Source organism: Pholcus phalangioides, unplaced genomic scaffold (assembly GCF_987345545.1).
Source record: "Pholcus phalangioides strain wild (caught in Gottingen) unplaced genomic scaffold, Ppha-v1.0 ptg000007l_1, whole genome shotgun sequence".
NCBI lineage: Eukaryota > Metazoa > Arthropoda > Arachnida > Araneae > Pholcidae > Pholcus > Pholcus phalangioides.
This window is the reverse complement of record NW_028301600.1, coordinates 15,416,362-15,434,770: the sequence shown is the minus strand read 5'-3', so window position 1 is coordinate 15,434,770 and position 18,409 is coordinate 15,416,362. Positions and strand designations below refer to the sequence as shown.

Sequence of the window (18,409 nt, the reverse complement as noted above, 5' to 3'; positions counted from 1 at the left end):
TATAGCCATCCTGAGCCGATGCGCCACGCTTGGAAAACGCAAATGCGTAACGCCATTATGTAACTCATTTCTGCCGACACGAAATGATCCAGTTAGGTTCACGCGGCGCAAAAAGCCTACTCCTAGGAAAACCTGGCTTCAGGGATGAACGCTCGTTACGAGATCCCAGGAGATATAAACCCATTCTCTCTCATGGAATCTTGTGTGTGGATAGAGCCTGTACCTCCTTTTTTTTTTTTGCCTTTTTATTTACTGCAACCAATCTGCGAAACAGATTCGCTTTCCCCACTGGACTTCAGTTTTTAGCATTTTAAGACGCGGCGGCGAAAAGATACGCTTGTCGTCATCCCTTACTCGAAATTTTTTTTCCTTTCTTTTGCAGTAGCGAGTTGTAATGTGAATAAAACACGTCAAAAAAACTACGGAAAGCAGTGACATTTTGCGGTTTCTCGGAATTTTCGTAATGAGATATTGGCTGTAAGCAAATAGGAAGGAGGGATAAAATAGGAATAATACGAGAGAATTGCGGTAAAAAAAAAGACGATTGCGGCAAAAGTAGGAAAATAGTAGGATAAATAGGAAAGCTGCGAGGTCTGCACTCAGTATACTGCGTAATATAGGAGGTTCGAGACATCGTTTCGCCACATAAGTAAAAACTTTCTCACCACTGGGCATGGGGGAATTTTCGGCTACTGGTTCAGCGGAGTGATGTCGTTCTACGGACCATCGATTTCCAACGCTGACCAGTTTGCGACATAGGCAGGAAAACACGTCAAAACTAGCGATTCGGTAAAAAATCGCATTTTTAGAAGCAAAAGCGTATAATCGTATTAATTTATTAAATACGACAAAAAAGTTTTATCAGGCGTTGTTGTTGCAACCGTAACGGTTGGCAGGTATGCACAACCATTGGATGTTCCAATCCCATCCCCTGCTTTCACATTTCCTATTATAAAGGGAGAGCGCGTTTTTTTTTTAAATCTTTTCTTCCTCTTTATATTGGGGGGAAGCTTCCTCTTATTTTTTTAGGCAATGCTATTCATCACCGTGGGGAACGCCTATTCTAAAAAAGATCATCCCTTCAGAGAGAAAAAAAAAAAGACTTTTTCAGGCGTGGCTGCAAAAAGTAAGGAGTTATAAGGGCCCTTCCAGAGGGAAATGAAAAGTAAGGAGTTTTTAAGGAGTTTGTAAGGATGTGCGAACCCTGCATGGGGGGTTACTCCCCTAGAACATCACAATCATAGTACAATAAAAAAATAATCACTCAAAAATTAAATTTTTCTTAAATTTCAATCGAAAGTTCATTAAATACAGCACCTATTGGCACTGGAACCTAGCAGGCTCAGGCCAAATGAGCCCCCCAACTTCCAAAGCAGCGTTCTGACGTTGCAGAGCCCCCTAATAATTCATGAATGCAATCCCAACCTGCATACGCCCTTGTGAGCCGTATATAGGGACATCTGGCAACCCTAGACCCCCATCCCCATTTTCTTTGCATCTAGAGCTCCTTCAGCACCCACGACAAAACTCTTTCGGACATAAGCTCCAAGAGCTCGACCATGCAATATGCAAATGAGGCTGAATCCTGAACCGCAGCGCTGAACCACTCAAAAACCTGTTTTTGAACGTTTACGCATCGAGTAGAGCTGTGGGTTTAGATGCTACTTTACAGATTGCTTCCCGCGCAAAGACAAAACAGGTCAGTTCCAAGTTTGTCTTCTCTCACATGCATATACGAATTCATAGTTATGATAATGATCGAGGCAATTTAAATAATACAGTGGAATCTCAATAACTCGACATATATTATTCCCTTGGTTGGCACAATACTAATTTCAATGTAGGGAAATCTCTCTAGCTCGACACATGTTTGGCTTAAATCCGCTTAAAGTCGACTACGACTTTTGTCCCTTTACCACGACTGGTTTTTACAATTGTCCTTGTGTTACCAGTTCTAAGATTTTTTTGACATTGTTCATGGGTATTTAGACAATCCTTTGTTTGTTTGGTCTCTATGATGGGTCTATTTTTTGCTTTGGGGCAGGTGCGTGCACGTGAGGAATAAATATTTGAAACCTGTTGGACGGCTTATCATTTTAGTGCCGTTTCCAAAAAAGAACTTTTAGAAGACAACAATATTCTAGAATCAATCAATCAAAGAGGAAGTGCTTCATGTTCCGAAGAAATGGAATCACAGAAAGTTCAGATGAAGGATCTGCACCATCTCGCATTAAAAGCTGTAAATGTGATACGTCGATTCCTACGCACTCAGGAAAAGCTGAGCAATCGCGGGATAAACTGAACAGTGTAGAATTTTTGTTTTCTCTGCGGAAAGAAAAACAAATATACTTTATTATTTTTCATGAGGTACATCTTTTTATGTTTTGATTCTATTATGAAACAACCCCGCATTAAAATTAATGAGAGAATTAACATTTTATTTGATGGAATTGTATACAAAAACGATCGGACAAAAATTTAGAGTGAAACCCCGCTAACTCGATATCCGCTTAAGTTGACATGTTTGTCAATACTTTTGGGGTGTCAAGTTACAGAGAGTCCACTGTAATAAAAATAAGTGAAACACCACAAGAAACTCAAAGACCTGATTTTTTTAAACTAATTTCCGTAGTATTAAGAATGTCTTTCGTAACTCTGTAGTTTATTGCGGCTGTCAGAGTATAAACTACGGACAATCCGTAGCAGTTGGCAACTCTGTCTATTGATACAAAACCATAAATTTTACATACAGCATTACACAAACATGTGAAATAAGAAGAAGCAACAATAGCAATAATAAGAGGACGAAATGGAATTTTTCAAATACAAAATATCGATAATTTTACACAAACATTACCAATATCTGAAAATGAACATTCTGAATTACCGCCAGCATGAACACATCGATTTTCAACAGATTTGTGCTCAATTGTTAAACTGCTTATGGTATTAATTCTGGAGCGAAAGGGAGATAAATCAGATTGAATTTATTCTAATTTAAAGAGTTTGTTCATTATCAAAAAATGGTAATTAACTAAAATAACATGATTTTTCTACAATATCATTTTCATTTTGAACATCACAATAATACGGTTTTAATTTATTCAACGTGTACTATTACTTTACTATTCCTTCGTGTAGGTTTGTTTGGTCTGTTTTTCTCAAAATACAATTCTCAACCTTTTGGTTAAAGTTCTATTTCACTTTCTATTTAAACCAGTTGTAGATGGATTGGCACTTGATGTTAAAATATATTTTATGCCTTGTTTACTTATACTTCTGGAATCTGGGACTCGTAAATGAAGGTGCTCTGTCAGTTAGTCATAAATTTGGCTTCCCAGTTTCAAAAATATTATTAAGGCATTGGATATAGGCCTACGCATTGATGAAAGTAGATTTGGAAGGAAATTCCCATGCAAATCTAGAATGGTGATCTACAACTAGAGATGCGAGGCGAGAATATTCTCCTGGATTGTAAAAATTGGAGAATAATCGAGAATATTCATTTTTCTTTTAAATAATTTAAATTTTTTTTACTAATTTTGTTTATATTGTGAAATATAAATCAGTTTTCATTGCCTGAAACATTTACAACAAAACAATTTTTGGTAAACAATAACAGGAAAATATTCTCATCAAGAACTTATACAAATATTCTCAAGTTATTTACACCAGAGAATATTCTCCAAAAGATTATTCTAGAGAATTTTACATCTCTATCTACAACTACATGAAGATAAGATTCCGTGCTTGGTCAAACCTCCAATTGTATCCATAGCAAGTAAATCAAATGGCTGGCTTCCGGTAAATTTCCTGAAACCCTTAATGTTGGTCCTACATTTTTTTTAGTCTGACAAGTTGTATAAGATTTAATGAAATTTTTTATGTCTCTAATTATGTACGGCCAATAATATTGTGTGAGAAAACAATTTAATAGTTTGAGTAATACTAGTATGGCCATGTTTTGTATGCGCTCTGAGAATGAGTTCTCTTAAGGATTTTAAAGGTACGAAAACCTTTTGACCTAAGGATTTTTTGTTTTGAAGATATTGCAGAGCTGAGTGCTCCAAGGGCTCAGTGTGCACCTCCCAGGGGCTCTGCGACGACTCGAGGAAAATAAAATGAATCAGTAAATTTGATAAATAAATAAGAGAAGCCTACAAGGTTCTGCCATAAAAATTATGTACAAAAAAAGGCTCCTCGAGTCAAACAGGGCTCCACCATAGAAAATATGTACTGAAAAGCGAGTCAAAAAGGTTGAGAACTGCTGGTATAGACAGTAAAATGAGGTCCATGAAGATACAGTCAAACCTCGTTAATGAGTCACTCTTGGGAGCGCAAAAATATGACTTAGCAAGCTGAGTGACTCGTTAAGCGGAGTAAGACATAGCTGTGCCAATTCCTGCCTGAGGATAATTGGGACTTCCGAAAAATGACCTGGTAAGCAGAGTGACGTGTTAACCGGGTGACGCACTAATGAGGTTTGACTGTACATGTGAAATTTTTGGATTGCATCTAAAATTGTAATGCATTCTTTTTCACTTCAGCCATTTCAGCTCATATTTTCTACGTGCACGACTGAAATATCCAACTGGATGCATTTCACCATTTGGATATTGCTGTTTGAGAACAGCAGCAATTCCTGAAGAACTCAAAACCCCACAATACGAAAAACAAGATAATTGAGAGTTATAAATCCTCAAAATGAGTTTTGACATTATTGCATTTTTTAACTGCTCAAAGGCCTGTTGACAATCATTCCATACAAAGGGAACCCCTTTCTTCAAAAGTTGATTTAACAGATGTCTAATATTTAAGAAATTTGTTATATATACAGTTCTATAAACCTTTGATATACAGTTACACTTCCTAGAAATGATTGTAAATGCTTAACATTTTTTTGATACTGACAATGATTTAATCACTTCAATGTTTGAGATAGATGGGGAATAATGCCCAGGGTTTATATCAAATCCCAAATAATTAATTTTCTTTGAGAAATTGACATTTTGAGTATTCAATTTTCAGTCCCTCCTTTTGACAAATTTTAAAGAACTTTTGGATAGGTGTTACATGTTCATCAACATTGTTTGAAAAAATAATTATGTCATCAAAGTAGTGGACCAAGAAAAGAAGTCATATTTTTGCAAGATTGTATATTTAATACTCTTTCAAATATTGAGGGGGAATTTGCTAGACCAAAAGGTAACCTCTTCCATTTGTACTGCCCATCTTGGGTGACAATCTATACTATTTCTGGATCTTTCGGATGGAGATGGATATGCCAAAAAGCTGAAGCGATATCAATAGATATGAAAATATTTTCATGCATACCAATTTATCTAATACATCATCTATTCTAGGGATTGGATGATGCTCTCATAACGATATTAAGTTTTCTAAAATCGCATACTAATCTTGTTTTAGACGTAGTTTCATTGTCTTTTTTTCTTTACAAGAAAAACTGGGAAGCCCACGGTGATGTGCAAGGCGCAATGATTTGATATTTTACCAAGTCTGAAATTTGTTTCTTAATTTCTGATGAATCAGAAAAGGACAGTCTATAAGGCGAATCAGCGTTTTATATTTCAGAATTAAACTAGGGGGATTAATATTTAGAGGTGGAACATCATACAGTGTTTCAAAAAGAATCACCCAATTTGAAATGCATATATTACGAAAAATATCGAACATAGACAGTTAAGATTAATTTTATATTACACGGGTAATCAAAGTTTTTTACAAACCAAATTAAAGGTGCTCAATATGTCCACCTTGGAATGCACGGCATATATTTATACAGTAGCGAAATTTGTCCCAAACTTTTACGAGCATGTTTGCATCCACTGAGAGTGGATTTCTGTGGACTACGTGTGAAACTGTCAGATACGCTTCACATTTTCGTGACATGTGGGGATGGCCAGGGGATTTCCCTTTACACAGACAACCTGTGTCTCAGAATTGTTTATACCATCGCCTAATGCTCTTGAGCAGTAAGAAGTTCAACACAAGGGTATTGTCGAAGAAAAGCCTAATGAACAGTTGTTACGGACGCACACTTTGTGTAGCTGAGAACACAATGATTTGTTATGCAGTTGCAATCTTGACAAACACTGAAGTGGTGGCCAAAGGAAGAGCATTAGCACTACCTGTCGGCAACTGCATGAAACTCAAGATTTCCCTTTCTACCTATACATTTTTCGATCAAAGTGGATTAAAAGCTGAATAGTTATGATTTTTTTAAATTGGATGATTATTTTTGAAACTCTGTATTTTGATTTTACAAAAATATTATCATACTGTTTAACCAATGACTCAATGTGATCCTTTGCTTCTAACTAAAAGTAGTCCTTCTTTACAGCTGTAGTAGAAATAGGAATCATAAGAGAAATACAGAAACTTCTAAAAAAAATTTCCGAAATTCCTTCAAAGATAATAATGCAAAATTTTGAGCAGTGTCTAATACAAAAAATTTTAGATACCTTGAAATAGTTCCAGTTCTGATCAGCAAATTGGCGGAACCAATACTATGCACGTCACTACAGAATGTAGTGACTGTAGTACTGGTCATTTAAGTATTACGTCATCATCGATGGGGGGGGGGTCCAATTTGCTGACAAGGGGGTAGGGGGGTTTGGATAATGCTTACGTCATCAACCACCTTTTACGAAAATATGAAATATTTTTAATGGCATCTTACTCGGTGCGCCAAAAATGAGAAAAACCTTTCGATAGTTTGTGGGCAATTGAAGTAACATCCCCTTATTGATAAGTGCCCTACAGAGCCACTTTAGTGATCTCAATGTTTCGCGGATCCAAGTGCTCTGGAGCTGTGCCGCGGATCACTTAAAGAATCTGAGAATGTGCCGCGGGTAATTTGAATTTGAATGATGTAGAACAGCACTGGGGGGCCAGTTAAGTACTCTAAAACTACGTCACATATCACTCAAGGGATCTTTAAATGTGTCACGGATCGCTTAAGTGTTCTGGAACTGTGTCTCGGGACATTTAAATGATCTGAAAATATGCCACGGACCACTTAAATGTTCTGGAATTGTACCACGGGACACTTAAGCGATCTGTAAATGTACCACTTGGTTCATTTTTACAAAATTAGGTTTGAAGAGGGCAGGCCGTATCAAATAACCCGCAGTGCCATATTTGGTCCGCGGGCCAAGGAACTTTATGTGATTTATCATTATATGGCTTAGAGCATAGTTTCCCAACCTTTTTTGTCCCATCGCAATCTAATCCATAGGATCTTATGTTATATCCGTAGCTTCTACCGCCCCCCTGGCACTTTCCATCACCCCCAAGGGGGGCGGTAACACACACATTGGGAATCACTGGCTTAGAGGGTGGGTCGCAATGAATTTATTAATGATAAATTTTTTTGAGTTCATAGCCTTCAAATAACATTGAAATTAACAGAAATTTATTATAATAACATGTAAAAGGTATTTTCTTCCGAAATTTCAGTTTAAAAAAAATTATTTTTTATGCATTAAAAAAATAAATTTTTGATCGTGGGAAGGGGGCACGAGAGAGCCCTTCTATGCCCCCCCTCCCCGTGTCCATCTCTGATCCCACCAACATGCGTTAGGTTTCAGAGGGGCAGAGCTGATGACAAAATTTTGCTGACAAAGGGGGTAGCGGGTTATCGTTTTACTTACTTTCGCTGACAGGGGGGGGGGGGGTCAAAAATGGCTAAAAATAATTTCCTTACGTAATACTTGAACAGCCCCTTTAGGCATTTCTGATGCATTGAACATTTGCTGCTCAGAAGGTACATGAAAAGGCATGTTGAAATTGTCAACATCCAATAGGGATAAAAATCTTGTCTATCGCGAGTTTTGATATTGTCTGTTGCAGAGAATGTTTTGATGGAACTTGGTTTTAAGATTTCTTGAAAAAGGAGTAAAAGAAAAAGAACTAAAACCTGGTTAGACGCTGAATATGTCATTTGGTTATCATTGTGAGTATCGACGGCCGTGAATGTAATGGCTCCACGCGAACTTCATACTTTAACATCAAAAGTTGAAATTTTCAAAAAACTAGCATTGGGAAAAACTCAGAGTGAATTAATTCTCTCGCCGAAGAATATTGAGTTGCACGAAACCCATTTCAACATATGCTAAAAATGAGGGGAAATTTTTTTTCAGCATTCGAATCTTATGAACATAGCAGAAAACGCATAAGAAATCAGAATTCAGTGATGTAGAGGAAGCAACTCTTTTGTGGTTCAAATTTCTTATTCTCACTCAATCCCATTATCAGGACCAATAATTCAAGAGAAAGCAAAAGATTTTGCAAAAAGTCTCAATCAAGAAAATTGAGAATTATCCTTAAGTATGAAAACTTTTTAAGGACAAAAAATTTGTGAATTTGTAGATGTTAGAATGGATGCAAAAATTCCTGTTTTAGATGCAGTTGAAATAATTGATTCTGCATGGAACTCAAGCACTACTGCCATGATTCCGAACTGTCCATCATGTTGGTTTTTGCTCGGAGTCTTTGGAGAACGATTATTTCTCCGAAGATTCCTCCCAGATAAAGTGTGAAGAAAGCATAAATAGCACTATAGGTGATTGTATCAACGATAAATTTGTGAGTATTGACTCTGATCTTGTAACTTCAAGACTTTTAGCAGACAACAATATTCTAGAATCAATCACCCAAAGCAAGTGCTTCATGTTTCGAAGAAATAGAATCACAGAAAGTTCAGATGAAAAATTATCTGCACCATCTCTCCATGATGCACTAAAAACTCTAGATGTGATGCGTCACATCCTACAGTCAGGAAAAAGCCAAACAATCACGGTATAAACTGAATAGTGTAAATAAATTTGTTTTCTCTTCAGAAAGAAAAACAAGCAAATGTACTTTATTTTTCATGAGGTAATTTTTTTTTGTACATTTTGATTCTATTCTGAAACTTTGAATTAAAATTTTATTTAATACAATTGTTAGAACGTATATAATTACGTACGCAAAAACGATCGGATAAAAATTTAGAGTGAAACCCGCTAACTCGACATCTGCTTAAGTCGGCATGTTTGTCGATACTTTTGGGGTGTCGAGTTACAGAGAGTCTACTATATATGGGTTTCTTCTATACACTCCTATGCACAGACAGCATGGCCTATATCTACACTGCCATTCTCAAGCACATTGCAAGAATCGGAAAACATTGGGGTACATCATGGAACTTTTTTATACGAAAAAACGATCAAACAAAAATTTTGAGTGAAACCCGCTAACTCGACATGCTTATCGATACTTTCGGGGTGTCGAGTTACAGAGTCTACTGTATATGGGTTTCTTCTATACACTCCTATGCACAGGCATGGCCTATATCTACACTGCCATTTTCAAGCACATTACAAGAATCGGAAAACATTGGGGATACATCATGGAACTTTCTTATACGTAGAATATACAACATATACCTATATTATTTAAAAGAGTAAAACTGGTTTCAATCCTGTATCTGGTCAAAGGATGTTATAGTTTAAATCTCAATCCTTTATTTAGTCTAAGATTGTTTTGCTGGTCATTGTTGTCATTTTTCAACAGCAATAATATTACCCTTTTTTTAGCGATTTTTATCTTTGGCAAGAAAGACGTCTGAAAGCACAACTCCATTTCATTTTAGTGACTTATCATGCTTTCTGATGTTTCTCTCACAAAAGGAAAAAATCTCACAGTCTAGAGGTCACCACACATTACAGCTATGATTTCACATCACGTCAAGTCAGTAGTGTGTTTCAGCCTTTAGAAGTTTTGTTTGTTATTGGTTTTGTATTGTTTTTTTTTTCCTTCATTTGATCGTTTTAGCAACCACAGTGCTATCCTCTTTGGCGATTTTTTTCTTTGGCAAAAAAGACTTTCGAAAGTATGGCTTAGGTTCACTCTTGGTGCCTTCTCATCACGCTTTCCGGCCTTTTCTCGCCAAAGGGAAAAAACCGGCAACACATCACCAAAAAGGGGTTATACTACAGCTGTTCCGGTGATGTTTAAAAGATTATGACATCTTTGCACCATGAAATTAAGTGAAATTCAACACAATATTTATATTCTAACGTATAACCAAAACTGTATTAAAAACGTATTACACACTTAACAAAACACAATCTGAATCAGTGAAAACTTCTATTACATCATGTCAATAGATTTGATCATTGATAAATTTAATTTACCGTCATTTCCTTCTCGTCTTGTTCACTGTTGTTACCGGACATGTTTAGTATTCACAAAATGGCGGGTGAAACGTCGTGCCAGTTCGTTGATTTAAAAACACACAGATACCTTTAATTAGCGGGCTGGCAAGTCTTTGATATACAACACTTCTTCAGTGGATCTTAATTCCAAAATAAAATATTTGATATTAACGGACCTCCTAATCGTGTAACGCAGAGTTCAACCAAAACACAAGCGTTCCAAACACTGCGGTCGAATATCAAAAAAAGCGGTGTACAAAGTTGTTTTCTTCACGCGCCGGTTAACGGTTTTTTAGTTCATTTCGCGGTTCGTGAATAAGAGCATTTAACCCAATCACCATTTGACTAAACTGACCATATTTCTTCGAGAAAAATAATTCGGTTTACGAACACTCAAAACGTTCTAAATTCCGAAGGCAACATTTTAGAAGTCTGAGATGACAATTTTTTTTTCAGAAGAATTTGGTTGAAGATTTATAATTCAGAGTAAAATTCTTGCCACCAAATACGGCTCCTCTTATCTTGCCCATGGATCAGCAGGTCGTCTCAAAATTCACGAAGCTGCAAAGAAAAAAACCTTTTTGCAGATATGTTTTGTAATCAGGCCCGTATTCAGAAATTTCGTTTAAAGGGGAACCACTTTCATTTCAGGGTGGGGGGACCAAAGTGATAAAACACTAGATTTGGTCATCTTTTTCCCTTTTTTCGGTCATTTTCTCACATTTCGGGGGGGACTAGACCCCCCAAGTCTCTCACCCCCCCCACTACGGCCTTGTTTGTAATAATATCTTACATAGAACCAAAAGCAACGGTGCCTGGGGGATCTGAGATACTTTTAGCCCCCTCCAATAAATTTTGTGAGGGTGCTTTGTGTCCCCCCCCCCATGCTAAAAAACAATGCGATGCACTTTCCCTCTCCTGCGTACGTGCTTGAGTCCTGTATATACAGGACGACCAGCAAGCCTCCCCCCTCCCTCCAATGTTTTCTTCATGTTGGCGCTTCTGCATAGAACTAACAGTCAGTAACTTTTGGAAACGTTATTTACAAAGCATGGCAGCGAGTGTAGTCGGAGAACCATCAATTTTTACTTGTATATTTCGTAGCTATATAGTGTTGCAAAAGAAGATTTTGAGGTCTTTGGCATTGAAACTATAAATGATTCATAGAAATGAATTAACTTTTAGGTGAGACAATACTGGGGAAAGACCAATGTGTGTAGACCCAAAATTGCAAAAGTTGTGTTAGCCGTGGTTCCTTTTTGCAATTTTGGTTCTACACACGTTGGTCTTTTTCCCAAATATTATAAATGATTCATATTTCCGAAACCAAACTTTGTCCCGACATTGTTTTCATTCCGTTTACATTTCAACTCTTTCGAATTATGACAATTTTTTTCAGTGTTAGTTTAAGGATTATCATGGTATTCATTATGCACAGGAGCCGTTATAAAAACTCCCATTAGAAATCTTCGGAATTCAAAGGACGGACATTTTACATCTATTCTTATGAGAAAAAATATTTCTGTTTGCGAACAATTCGGTTTACGAATGAACATCAGGAACGGAACGAATTAAGTTTGTAAACCAAGGGTTGACAGCACTACTACTACTACTACTATACCATACATGTACCTCGTCCATATTCCTTCTCCGGAACCTCTAACGAATTGGTACATGTTGGAATGTGCGTGTACGTGTAGTGAAACCAACCTGACGTGAAGTTTGTTTCTGTGTAATCCCAAGTAGTCGCCTGACGTCAAATATGACATGAAAATTTGGTCATTTTCTCTGAATGACGTCAGTCGAAAAAAAATTTGACATTGACCTCGAAAAACAAAGGTCAGGAAATAACGTGATACTTGATAACCTTAATAAAATATCAGGTCATTTCATAACCTTCATTAGCCATGAAGGTCATCAAATGACGTGATATTAAATGACGTAAATGATTTTACGTCATAAAAATCACGAATTTTTTTCGAACTGAAAAATCCTGTTCCGGATGAAAATATCAAAATTATCCAAAATGTTTGTTAATGAACCTTCGGAGGGTGTTTCAAATTACCCTAGGTCTATTCGTTACTGGTTGTCACAAGATAAATGAAGTACTTTTAATTGCGATTTTGTTTGAATGGAAATGTAAAACTTTTCAATGAGTAATTATTCGTATAAATTTATCAACACGTTATATAAATTATAATTGCATGCATATCCACGTGTACACTGAACTAAAAAAATGAATTTTCCAAAATCTTTTTCTTTTCGATAATTATAAATAACGAAAAGATAATTATATTTATAATTATTATATTATTATATTTTTCAAGGATAAAAAAAATAAAAGAAAACGAAAAAATAACCGCCATCAGCTACTCAGCAGATTACTTAACGGAAAGTGTAATATAACTGATCAATACCTGTGAAGTCTTCATAAAATCACACCCGATGGGTACGGCTACGACAGCGCGATCGGTAGAGGCTTGGCGTCGAACGGTCTGGGTTCGAATCTGACCTACGGCATACGTTTTTTTCCCCCTTCCGTTTCTTCGAATAGCGCCATCTATCTTCTGAAAGTCGAACTATTTGCAAATGGTAATTTTTTTGACTTTCCCAAAATGGACATAATGACCATTTTATCACGTCATGTTTGAGACATTTTATGACTTCCAAAAATTCATTCATTCATTGATTGACTTTCAAAAAAACGTTTTTATTGACGTCAGGCGACAACTTGGGATGCTTGTTATGTGTAGTGCTGCCATCTACCACTATAGTTTTTTCTAACTATGAGTGAAGTGTAATGATTGAATAATTGTATCGTTGTAGGTCTGTTGCTCTCTGTGGAGGTTGACTGTACTGGTAAATCGGAAATTTACAGAGGCGTCGGAGCCGGAGATACAGTGGGCATTTGAGCACACACACACTATTCTGTACTACCAGCCCCTGAGCACCCCAGAATTCATTCAGAAATCAAAATTTTCCAAATAAAGCTCAAGCCCATCACCCAGAACACTTCCGGCGCTTCTGCCAATTATCGCTAAAATGATGTCGAAGACAGTAGCGGCCAGTGGCCAAAAATGCTGGGGGTACCAAAAGGAATACTCATTCTAAGTAGGGTGACCATACGTTCCGTATTTTCCAGGACCTTCCTGTATATTAATTATTAACGTAATTTTGTCCATCCCGACCTTCTTTTTTGGGAAAATGTCCTGTTTTTTCAAGTATGTTTAACGAGGCCAAATTGAATTTTGATTCTTTAATGAGAGATCAAGGATTAAAATTAACTTCCAAATCATAAATTATATTATAATAATTACGACTATAAATATAGGAACATTCATCCCATATAATTGTCATGTTTAAACGTTTCATTTAGAAGAACTAATTTCAATTCACTGCAAATTGTAGTAGTGCGCGTTATCTACCACCGTTGATCATTTTTAGGAATAGTTGACATCTTTCCTTAATTTTGGCATCATTTTTGGCGATGTCCTGTATTTCCGCGTATTTGAAATCCCGCAATTCTGAATTTTTCGCGAGGAAATATACTAGTAGTAAAGGCAGCGCTCCACCGCCGCCGGAAGTGTGTGTGTGTGACACCCCCCTCTCCATTTTTTCTTCCCCTCATTGATGACATGGCATCGACGACTCCATTTCCCCCGTTTTAGAACCCCTTTATACACACATTGTGGCGTTGTATTTGTATCTTCTGTTTTGCACGACGTTATTCCCTTTGTTCGAAAATAGCGTGCTTGTACATCATGCCACCTATGGTTCACGGATAGCGTGTGTAACTTTTATCTTGAAAAGAAAAGAGCAATCAGAGAGTATAAAAGTGGTCGAGGGAACCTGTCATTCTTTACTGATAAAAGAAAGGCGTTGAAGAAAGCGATAAGGGATAGTGAAAATGAAGTTGAATCTAGGTTGGTAGATAACATTGGTTCTGACCCAAAATCAATTTTTAGATACGTCAATAATTGATGTAAGGGGACAGTTGCCCCCCTCTCGATAGGAGGGTGTAGGCTAGAGAGCAATGTAGGCATGTGTAGTGCTTTTAATGACTTTTTAGCGTCGATTTTTAATAGAGAAAATGATATTCAATGTACGGGTGTTGCGTGGGGTAATAAAATCCTCAACGATATTCAAGTGGAAGACGTAGAGGTCCTAAATTTTCTAAAAAATATATATGCAAGCAAAGCACTAGGACCAGATGATATCTATTCCAATGTAGGTATGTATAGTGCTTTCAATGACTTTTTCGCGTCAGTTTTTAACAGAGAAGGTGATATTCAAAGTACAGAGGTGTCATGGGGTGGGGGGGAAGATCCACTCAATGATGATCAAGTATAGAATCAATCAATAATAGAAGTACTAAAACTTCTAAAAAAACGTATGTGCAAGCAAAGCACCAGGAACAGATGACATTTATCCTAGGGTCCTTAGGGGAGCCAGTCGCACAGATTTACAGGAGTAGTGTTGCTGAGGGTATCGTCCCAAGAGATTGAAAGCTTGTTAATGTTGTTCCGATATTTAAAAAGTAAAGTAGAGACGCTGTGACCAATTATCGTGCAGTGAGTTAGACGAGATCGCTCTCGAAAATTTTGGAAATTGTCATCAAAAGGGAATTGGTGAAGTGTATAGACGAGAATATAATGTATTGTCGGATAATCAGCATGGGTTCAGGAAGGGGAAGTGTGTAACTAACCTTCTTTGCTTCTATGATCACGTGACTAAGGCTTTGGGCATAATACACAAATATAAAACACATTAAAAAAAATTAGCTAGACCTACAAATTTAAACACTTACAATTAGAAAAAATCCCCAGTATACAAAATTAATGTCTATGGGTTTGCAGCTCTAGTGAGCCCTTTGTTGTTTACCGTGGACAGGCCAGGTCCTGCACCACGTCTATTCTTCTAGGCTTGGTGGCTGCAAAGATGAATTAAGAAAAGAAAGGAAATTCAACTTTCCTTGCGGGGAATCGAATCCACGTCCTCTCACTTGCCGGGTGAGTGCATTAGACTGCAAACGTAACGAATCTCAATATCTCCTTAGAGCTCGTGTGCGCCGAACGGGACCGTACATGAACGGTCGGACCTAACTCAGACAAAAGTTCACAATTACTGACACTGCCACCAGATGGCGACTTATCGAAGGATGATAACACTCTCCGCTATCCATAAGATTTTCCACAGCTGTCTGATGCGAAGATGAATTGAGGTAGGGTTATTAGATTCGAAAACTGAGAAAGCCTACACACGCACCCTTATTAACGTCACTTTTCCCAGTTTCCACAACAGATGGCATCACTATACTATACTGACCAAAAAACCCGCCCCACGACAATTTTTTCCAACTAAAACAAAACTGCTAAAAGAAAAGCAGAAACAGAAAAATTCAGGAAATTTGTACGGCTATTGGTCAATGAGTTTGTGGAAAAAATACCATAAAAACACTCATATGAATGAAAAGATATGTTTCGTACTGGAAAATTTCGTCAGAAAAAAGGAAAATAATTCTGACAACCGGAAAGAGAGGACAAAAGGGTGAATTTTCCGAAACATAAGGAGAACGCTTGAAACGACATCAAAAAGGAGGACGTCTAGGAGAGAAAGAAAATTCAAATGTGCCCTTTCGGGGCATTTAACCCACAGCTTCTCATTTTTAGGATAAGCGCCTTAGCCCACCAGACTACGAGGGCAACGAATCTCTATCTGTATAGATAGCGGAGAGTGACATCATTCCTCGATAATTCGCCATGTAGTGGCAGTGTCAACAATTGCGAGCTCTGACGTGAGTTAGGTCCGACCATCCATGTACGATCCCGTTCAGCGCACACGAGCTCTAAGGAAAGATTGAGGTTCGACTTGCCTTTGTAGTTTAGTGCGCTCACCCGGCAAGCGAGAGGACTGGGGTTCGATTCCCCGTAAAGACAGTTGAATTTTCTTTCTTTCCTTAAATCATCTTCCAGCTATTGAAACTTTCTTAAGGATGACGGAGAGTGATTATCATCCTTCGATATATAAAATTTTTTTTGCTTTCAATCTCTCAGGAATGGATATACTTTCCACATCAAGTGAATACAGCGAAACCTCGTTGCAACGAGAGATAAATCCCTCTACAACGATATTTTTTCAAGTCTTGTTTGCAAATCTCTATACCAAGGCCATAGCGAGCGAAGGGGGACTTGGTGGTCTGCCCCCCCCCCGAAACGTGAGAAAATGACCGAAAAAAGGGTAAAAGATGGCCAAATATATTGTTTTATCATTTTGGTCCCCCCCCCCACTCGAACGAAATTTCTGGCAACGGGCCAGTTCTATACTCTAATGTTAAACTGCTACTTTTCGATATAACGGTAAAATTAATCCCTCTACAACATTTTTTCTTGGCCAGTAGAATTTCGTTAAATCGTGGTTTCGTTGTACAGTAGAACCTCTTGATAACGGACACCCATGGAACTAAAAATTTTGTCCGCTAACGGGGAGTGTCCGCTATTGGGGAGGTACAGTAGAACCTCGTTTATACGACTTTCACATTTCTACGACGGTTTTCTTCTGTCGCCATTGGTTCCTATTACCGGGTGTAAAAATGATACACCGGTGGTATGCATAATTATCAAGCGTCTTGATAAAGAAAGTTTCGTTAAATTTCACTATATTTATCACTTTTAACGGTGGTTATGAATAATTCCCAATATTAAGTTGGAAAGTCTGATAAATATAGAAAAATTTAAAACCCTTCTTCTCTTCATTAAATCAATTGATTATTTTATCCGTACATGATAAGTGCACTAATCATATTTTGGAATAAAAATTGAATAAAATTAAAGTGTCAGGAAAATAAAAACATTCCTAACAACATTATCTCTCAATCTTGTAATGTTGGCTTTCTTCACACTTATAAACATATGCGAACAAAACCAACATTACTACTCGGAATCAGCATCTTCCTGGACCAGATTTATGTTCAGTTAATCAAGTAATTAATTGACGGATTATCATATTTACCAATACGAGCTTGGGATTATACATAATCACCGTTGAATATGAAAAATTTTCGATTTATGAACAAAACTTCACAAATTGGAGTTTCGAAAAAAAATTAGTTTGGCTGATTTTACTGTCCGCTATCGAGAGTGTCCGCCAACGGGGAGTGAAATACATTAAAGCCCTAGTCCACGGAACCGGGGATCTAAAAAGTGTCCGTTAACGGGAGGTGTCCGTTATGGAAGGTTCCACTGTATATGGCTTTTGAATGGATTTGTAGATTTCTAGAAACAAAGCACACATCCTCTCCTATATTTGTAGTCTGACCATATTTGCTGGAGAAAAATACGCAAAATTGGGCTTCGAAATACAGGAACGTACGGGGCATTGCCAATTATTGCAAAAAATGAAGCCAAAAGTAAGCAAAGTTGACAACTCGTGATAAATCACAGAAAAATCGCCAATCGAGGGAGATGAAGCTCCTCTTCAAATTGCAGTGAATTAAAAAAAAAAGAGACAAATATGTGAAATAAATACGGTATACTTATTTGTAGTCGTAATTATCGTAATGCAATTTCTGAGCTGGGAAGATAATTTCAATCATTAATTTGAAGAATATAAAAGTCAAGTTGTCTTCGTTGAAAAGACGTGAAAAACCGAAATATTTCTGTAAAAAAGTTGGGACAGCCAAGGGCGTAGCGAGGGGGGGGGGGACTTGGGGGGTCTGGTTCCCCCCCCCCAAAATGTGAGAAAATGACCGAAAAAAGGGAAAAAGATGTCCAAATCCATTGTTCTGTCATCCCGAAATGAAAGTGGTCCCCCCCCCCCGAACGAAATTTCTGGCTACGCTCCTGGGGACAGCCCACTGAGCTAAAAGAATTATAGCTCAGTTTGACAGCCCATGGAGTTTATTTTAATCAAAGCTGCATTAAGAGTTACTTACAAGAACTTACAAGCGGCTTTGGCCGTAATATAAGCTCTTCGATGAGACAGCCAAAAAAAAACCAGGACTACAGAAACTGCGGTACGTATGGTCACATTTTACATTCGCTACTGAACCAACTCTGAGATTATAGACAAAAGGGGAAAATGTTATTAAATAAACAAGGTTTGTTTGAACAACTGGTAATTTTATAAGACATCTATGACAAGCATTTTGCTAAATTTATGAAATATGACAATAATATGACGATAAAAATATA

General features: G+C 37.3%; 1 protein-coding gene across 2 annotated transcripts in view; it reads right to left on the bottom strand.

Moving 5' to 3' along the window:
* The window catches only part of LOC149084962 (uncharacterized), a 95,229-nt gene extending 84,752 nt beyond the window's left edge, over positions 1–10,477 (bottom strand). For both annotated transcript variants that reach the window (XM_089232704.1, XM_089232705.1), the window contains exon 1: positions 10,200–10,477. In XM_089232704.1, the coding sequence (XP_089088830.1) occupies positions 10,200–10,241 (42 nt within the window). In that variant the 5' untranslated portion in view covers positions 10,242–10,477. The remainder of the gene's footprint in view (positions 1–10,199) is intronic.
* Between the last annotated feature and the right edge of the window lie 7,932 nt (positions 10,478–18,409).